The sequence below is a fragment of the Mastomys coucha genome, unplaced genomic scaffold (assembly GCF_008632895.1).
Source record: "Mastomys coucha isolate ucsf_1 unplaced genomic scaffold, UCSF_Mcou_1 pScaffold7, whole genome shotgun sequence".
Lineage (NCBI taxonomy): Eukaryota > Metazoa > Chordata > Mammalia > Rodentia > Muridae > Mastomys > Mastomys coucha.
This window is the reverse complement of record NW_022196913.1, coordinates 50,241,210-50,248,883: the sequence shown is the minus strand read 5'-3', so window position 1 is coordinate 50,248,883 and position 7,674 is coordinate 50,241,210. Positions and strand designations below refer to the sequence as shown.

At 45.4% G+C, this 7,674-nt stretch overlaps 1 protein-coding gene across 14 annotated transcripts in view; it reads left to right on the top strand.

Moving 5' to 3' along the window:
• Positions 1–4,093, top strand: part of Atxn1 (ataxin 1) — a 423,758-nt gene extending 419,665 nt beyond the window's left edge. For 13 of the 14 annotated variants that reach the window (XM_031359330.1, XM_031359325.1, XM_031359326.1 and 10 more), the window contains one exon: positions 1,718–4,093. In XM_031359330.1, the coding sequence (XP_031215190.1) occupies positions 1,718–2,248 (531 nt within the window). In that variant the 3' untranslated portion in view covers positions 2,249–4,093. The remainder of the gene's footprint in view (positions 1–1,717) is intronic. The other variant, XM_031359321.1, reaches the window with a different exon arrangement.
• Positions 4,094–7,674: the final 3,581 nt, after the last annotated feature.

Sequence of the window (7,674 nt, the reverse complement as noted above, 5' to 3'; positions counted from 1 at the left end):
ATTGACTGGCTCTTGTGCAGTGATCATAGCTGCTAGGATGGGTGGGTACAAGGGCCATGTCACATCCCAAAGACAGCACTACACAGCACTCCTCCTACCTCCCAGCTCTTAGTCTCCACCCGCCCTCTTCTGGGATGGTCCCAGAGCCTCGGCAGGGGGTTGATACAGATGTCCTATTTAAGGCCAAGCACTCCATAGACACCACTTCTCAGCATGTGAACAAGTTAACTGCTAGCCACTGTGGAGAGAGCAGAAAAATTTTAGCAGCCTTAATATGATTTAAATAGCCTAGAGCAATGAGGTTTCCCTCCAAATAACATGTGCTGTGATCTTTTTCTTTTTCTTTCTAAAACATCCTTCTGTGTTCTATGGATCCAGTAAAGAGAAGAAGCTCAATAATTCAAGAAGCCTGCATAGTGGGATGAACCCAGGGGTGAACCATGAGATGTTAGCATGCAAGACAACCTGGTGGCTGGACCATAACTGTCCCCATAGTGTCTACAAGAAAAAGCCCTCCAATACTGCCCATCCTTAAGGGTCCTAAGAAAGACCTCCCTGCTGGTCCCAGCCCTTATAGATGATGCCCTCCTTAAACTCATTGAACACCTAAAGTTCATTGATTCCAATTATTATGCTCACTGCCCCCCTTTAGGGGCAAGAAATCCAGTGGCAAACAGGAACACATTTTTCTTCACAGAGCTTACCAATCATTTTGGTCTGACCAGAATTTAGCGTGGCTACAGCTGGGCTTTGGAGTCACCTGCAGAGCCTCACAAGTGGGCACTTTGTGGTTGCTGGCAACCACTAGGTGGTCTTACCAGACCCCCTGCAAACCTGGTATTTGGTAAAATGTTTGGAATGATATAAGGACCTCACATTTGTCTCATTAGCTTCTGCCCAGGGTCTGCTTATGGCTACTACAGCTGTGGCTGCAGTTACCACGCTCAGTTCAGAGTATCACTGTAAGGGTGAGAGGCTGGTAAACAAACTTTCAGTTTTTTCTTCTTATCCACCCCATGTGTGTCCGTGTTAAGTAAAGCACTCGTGGAGACCTAGAGAGACAGCAGAGTTAGTAAAGTTCTTTCCATGCAAACAGAAGGACTTGAGTTTGATTCCCTACATCCATGTTTTAAAAAGCCGAGTGTGGACGCATGTACTTGGAATCTCTGCACCCATTGGGGAGGCAGAGATAGAAGCCTCAAGGCTTGCAAACCACCAGCCTCACCTACTTGATGATCTCCAGGCCACTGAGAGATCCTACTTAAAAGGGGCGGGGGTGGGGGAGGAATGGCTGTAATCACAGTATTCTGTCTAGAAGCTAGCATTTCTCAGCCTCTTGACTCTTACGTCCCCCTTCCCCCCACCCCCCCAACACACACCCTTCCATAAGAGCCTTCAGGAGGAGCTTAATACAGATGTCCTGTTTAGGGCTGAGCACTCACTTTGACCTTCATGTTGTTGGTAGTATGGGTGTGACCACAGTTAAGTTTCCTGTGTTCCAATGGATAACCCCACACCTGTGCACATGGTTTTAGTAGGTTATCCAATACAGAAAAGTAGCTGTCTGAAGAAAAACCTAAAGTTGAGCTCTGGCCTCTGTGCATGCACGATTTTATGTGCACACACACACAAATGTGCATGCACATGCTAAAAACCACATATAAACTGTTTTCTCATGTTTCCTTCCCTTTTCCTCCCTCTGCTTCTCTTTCCACAGGTCAGTGTGGAAGTTTTGGTGGAGTATCCTTTTTTTGTATTTGGACAGGGCTGGTCATCCTGCTGTCCTGAGCGGACCAGCCAGCTCTTTGATCTGCCGTGTTCCAAACTCTCCGTTGGGGACGTCTGCATCTCCCTCACCCTCAAGAACCTGAAGAATGGCTCTGTTAAAAAGGGCCAGCCTGTGGACCCTGCCAGTGTCCTGCTGAAGCACTCAAAGACCGACAGCCTGGCTGGCAGCAGACAGAGGTACACCGAGCAGGAAAACGGAATCAACCAGGGAAGCGCCCAGGTGCTCTCTGAGAATGGCGAACTGAAGTTTCCAGAAAAGATAGGATTGCCTGCAGCACCCTTCCTCAGTAAGATAGAACCGAGCAAGCCCACGGCCACGAGGAAGAGGAGGTGGTCGGCGCCGGAGACCCGCAAACTGGAGAAGTCGGAGGACGAGCCACCTTTGACTCTTCCCAAGCCTTCGCTCATTCCTCAGGAGGTGAAGATCTGCATCGAAGGCCGCTCTAACGTGGGCAAGTAGAGACCGTGCGGGCAGCGGAGGCCTGGTCCTCCTTCTGCTGTCTGTATCCAGATTACTGTACTGTAGGCTAAGTAACACAGTATTTACATGTTATCCTCTTTAGGTTTGTATTCTAACCTTGTCATTAGAGTCAAACAGGTGTGTCGCAGGAGACTGGTGCGTTTGCATTGTCTGCAAATGTCTGTTGGGGAGCTGGCGGGTGGAGGGTGGTTAGAACCATGGCCGTGGAGCTCCGGGGCATCCTAGGTGGCCCTGGATGTGGCTTCATCAGCACCTGTCTTCTCCAGCAGCACAGAGTTGAGGGGCATCAGTTCCTACTGGTTTCAAGAGCAAACAGTGGGAAATAACCTGCAAGGATGTGTCTGGGTGCATCCCTTGTGAAGGGGTACACGGGTGGCATGGCGGCAAGTGAGAGTGTCTCTTTCTTTGCCTCCGTGTCTCCCTCATTTGCTCCCTCTCAGTATGGGATTGGGGGACCTGGGTTTCCCACATGCAAAGTCATTAGGGACCCAGCTTCCAAGCATTGTAGGGAGACATCGGACAGACAGATGGGAAACTAGTTTCAAAGAACGTGGTTCTCTCCAACATATTTTACAATAAAAAGCAACTTTTAATCATAGATATATAGATATATATATATTTCCCCCCATGGGGCCTGACTGCACTGAGGTTTTTTTTGTTTGTTTTGTTTTGTTGTTTTTTGTTTTCGTTTTTTAAGAGCAGCTGCCACTTGCGGGATTTCATTTCTGCTTTACCAGTCTAGTGACATCACCAGTTGTCATGGTGGGTAGGGAAGTCCCTGCTCAGGTCACTCCTGGTCAGGCAGGTAGCAGTGGGGCGGGGTGGGGGGAGCACCCACACTGGTTTCTGTGCAGTGTTAGGAAAACCAATCAGGTTATTTGCATTGACTTTTGCTTCCAAGAGGAAAATGCAAGCCCCCTACGCCCTTCCAGAGAGCCAGCTTCTCTGGGCTGGGCTGGCAGCATCTTCTCTATCTTTTAGTCTAGCACTGTTCATGACTATGGACAACTCGGGTGCCGCTTTTTTTTTTTCCTCAATCCCAGTGTGACATGAGGAATTAGATCTGGAAGATGCTCGTCTGTTACTATTATCTCGTAAACAGTTAAAAATGCTGCACAGGCTTCTTAACCAAGCATCTTGGCCTGTCATTAGACAAGTACTGTATCTCACTTTCAACTCTTTTGGGGGGAAAAAAAAGACAAACCTAAGTTGCTTTTGGTTTTTTGTTTTTGTTTTTGTTTTCTTCTCAACACTGTAACTACACTTCAGCTCTGCGAGATTGCTCACAAGGCAGCAGTCAAAAACTCCAATCTGGTTTAAAAGGGATGAATGTGAATTACGAACTAGCCCGTGACAATATACGATCACCAAGTACTACCTGACGGCAGGCACTTGTCACTTTGATGTTGGAGAAAGAATTAAAGGCATATGCAGAGTTGGCAGAGAAACCGAGAAAAGTCACAGAGGAAAAAAAAGACACAAAGGAAAAGACGCTCCATGGTGTCCAGTGTTCCTAGGGTGAATGCCTAGTGAACTTTGCAATTTGCACATCTTGAGTTTATTATTTGTGTGATATTCCTGCAGTTTTTATCTAATAACATTGTGGGAAAGGTTTGGGAGGGTTGCAAGAGCATAAATAAATGTAGCAAAATTATTTTCTAACCTGCCTAGACCCTAGGCCCTTCTTAGAAGGTTCTGTCCCTTTGAGACTTCATTTTGTCATCTGCCACATCTGTCACCAGAAGCCAGGTCTGAGAGTCTTCCTCAGAGTCATTGAGGGTTTTCCATACAGACATTTTACATATGTGAGCAAGTATTTTCATTTCTGGAAAAAAAAGTATTAATATTATTTTTTTAGAAACTTAGGTTTCTATTTGAAATCAAACTTGGATCTAACGTTTGGTACAAAAACCCAGAAAGGGTATTTTCATAAAGTCACAAGTTTTCATTCCCAGAGGTCAAAATATCATTTGTGGGTTCTGAGTGTGTCTTAAAGTACTTTAAACCAAGTTTTATAAATAGGGAGAAGTTTTTAAACATTCCTACTTGGCTGACTACAACTAACCTAAATAAGTACTTATTTGACTTTTCTTTTTAGCCATTAAAAAAAAATAGACTTCTTCCATTTCTCAAAATAGAAAGAAAAAAAAAAAAGAGAGAGAGACCTTCCCCTGGCAACCCACCTGTTAGCTATCCAGTCTCCATTCACAGTGGCTTTCACTGGGACTAATGATCCTTTTACAGACCATTTTCTGGGATGTACCAAAAACCGTTGAGTAGGTCCAGAATAGCTGGCCTCTCTCTAAACTTTATCACCCGCTCCGCACACTCGCAGAGCTGGGAGAACCCATTCTTGCAATCAGATGCCTATTTCGTGCTTTGATTCTTTTATTTTTTTTAATCTTTCTGTTCAGAGACCTTGCTTAATCTTCCCTCTATCTGCTCAGGGCACTGGCACTTACTAGGCTTTTGTTTTTGTTTTTCTTTTAACCTTCAATGGTGAGAGGACTAGGAGGTTGCCACGGAGGCGCTGTGTGCCATTATCTAAAACAGCCCCTGTGAGCTCAGAAAACACACACACACACACACACACACACACACACACACACACTGCTCTCTGGCTAGCCACGAGGACTGAACTGTCTCTATCCACTAAGCCAACACTAAAACAGGTAAACACACATGCTCAGAGCAATAGGAATATCATAACTTTTGTGGTTCTATTTCAGGTATAGGAATTTTACAAATCATTGGTTCTTCTGAAGCAATTGTCCCATCTCATTCTCCCGCTCCCTTAGCATGTGCAATACTTTGTGTGCCAATAGTGTGCTATCCAGTTAAAGTTCATTACCTTTTGGCTTTTTCCTTGTTCGGTGGCCTGACCTTTCTTCCCCTCATGGGCCAGAGAGAGGCTGGAGGGAGGGAGCCAGGAGAGGCAAACCCCCTCGATTTCTCCTTACCATGGATGCTGAGTCCTGGGGTAGGCAGCCTATGGGAGCCTGTGTGTCTGTCACCAGGACACAGTGAGAGCCAGCCTTGGAGACTTGAGGGACCTTGAAGGTCCATCACCACACTCTGCAAAGGCCCCTCACGCTGTAGTGAAGCTGGAATGGAGCTGGGAGGCAGACTGGTTCCTAGGACAAACTCTGGAGCCATGCAATCTTCAGTCAACTCGTTTTCAGTCTCTTCTGTGTCCTTGAGACTTTGATCCCTGCCTTTGACACAAGCAACTTATTGCATATGTGTGTGTTCTGAGCATGCCCACCAGTGGCTTTGGAGGGGACCACCTGGCAACCACAGTCACCATTCCCTTGGGACAGCTTTCTCTTCACATAGGAAGAACACACAGAGGCCACTTCTGATTTGCAGACATTGGTGGGGCCCTCCAGGCTCCTGGAACACCTGCGGTCAACTGCGTAGGGAGCGCGGTAATAGCAGTGCCCTCCTCGGACAAGGATCAGCCAAGCACCTCTGTACCTGTCCTGTTTGCAATATTTACCAACAGCCGTCTTTCATTCTCCTCTTTCCTGCTTTCCATTTTAAAACGAAGTAGCAGCAGGCCTTTTTGTGTTTACAAAGGAATACAATCACCAAGAAATTAGTCAGGGCAAAAAGAAAACATAGTAATATTAGTCATAAGAGATCAGCAAACAGGAACCTCCTTCTAGGGATTTCTCAATACACAAAGTGACTGTTCCTCAGACTGTTTAACTTTAGAATTGTTTCAGCTTGTCTGGGCCACCTGGGGGTCAGTGGGATGGGGTGGGGACTGGGGGGAGCGAAGGCCAGGGATACCACTTACCTCAAATCTTTTTAAAAGTGGAAATCCGAATTTCATTTGGGGGAGGGCGGGGGGACTTGCAGGATAATCATCTACGCTGGTCACATTTTGCTTTCCTCCACACTCATCCGACTCAGTTTAGGATGGCCTGATTTTTGTGGTGGTGGCAACAGAATGTCCTTAACTCTGAACCCTGACCTTGTATGTTTTCTGTTAGGTGAGCTTGTTGGGTTCCTCCCCTCCTCCCTTACCCCATAAGGAAGTAGCAAGAGTCCTTGCTCCCTTGCAAGGAACCCTGCAGAACCTTCCACACCTCTTACTCAGGGATGGGGCTGGTGTGTGTGTGTGGGACACAGATGTGTTCAGCAACAGCACTTTGGACTGCTCTGGAGTAGGGCTGTACAATTTCAAGGAATGTCTGGATCTCCCCGCACCGTGTGGATTGCTCCTTAGCTACTGCACAGATTGCAATATACTGCTGCACGGTCAAGACAAGCAGTAGCTCCTCTAATCAGAAAAAAAAAAAATCCACTCTTTGCACATAGTTTGATCTTTACTGAAATATGTTGCCAAAATCTGTTTTTGTTCTAGCTTTGGATTTTTCGTTTCTTTCTTTGTTTTCTTTTTTCTTTTTTTCTTTTAAGGAAACAATTGCTGATACCTTGTAACATCTGTGACTACTAAGGAAACCTATTGTGTAGATGCTTTAAAGACACTAACACCTACTTCAGACACTGGTAAGGGGGCAGAGCTCTTGGGATAGAAAGCCAGACTTTGTGAGTTGAGTTGGTTGGCATGGCAACTGTTTCCTGAGCCACAAGCCGCTCAACCAACTGGTCTGCTCTCTCCTGATACCCTCTGCATTCCCCATTTCCCAGTCACCCCCTTTGACTCCAGGGGAATACAGGGTCTCCAGTCTCTGGGGTCCAATCCAGTTTCTTTGGTGGTTGAGATGAAAAGCAAGAGAATCATACTTTGTTGTTTTAAAAGTTGTGTCCACGGTTGTGTTTTCACACCAAGATTTCCAAAATAGAAAATTTAAGGAAAAATCAAGTAATAATTATAATCTACTTTTTTTTTTATAAAGCACATGCATATGACCTGTTGAGTTGGGTTGGTTCCCTCCCTGTCCATGAACAGTGTTGTATTTCTGTTCCTAAGGCAACTCGAAACAGTTTGCACACCTCTACTCTGGAGCTGAGATTTCTTTAGCATAGATGACCTCGCTTCAAATGTTACCTTACTGATAGGCTTTTTCTTGTAGCGCTATACCTTGTGGGGAGTTTTTTTCATTTCGTTTTGTTTTTTTCTTTAAAGTACGCCCGATTTGAGCAGCCGGGGTGGGGGTGGGGGTTGAGGCACTCACTTTGGGGGTGGGAGGGAGGGTACAGATAATTTTTTTTAAAAAAATTGCACAAAAGAAAAATGAATGTTGAAATGATTCATTCAGTGTTTGAAAGAGACAGATCTGTTGAAACCACGAGTTTCATATTTTGTGTGTAAAAAACAAACAAAAAAACAAAAAAAAAAACAAAAAACAAAACAGAGGAGGGGTTTGGAGGTTACATGTCTGGGGTTTATTTTTCCTGTATATAGCAATTTGTTGTCTTGATGATCAAATTTG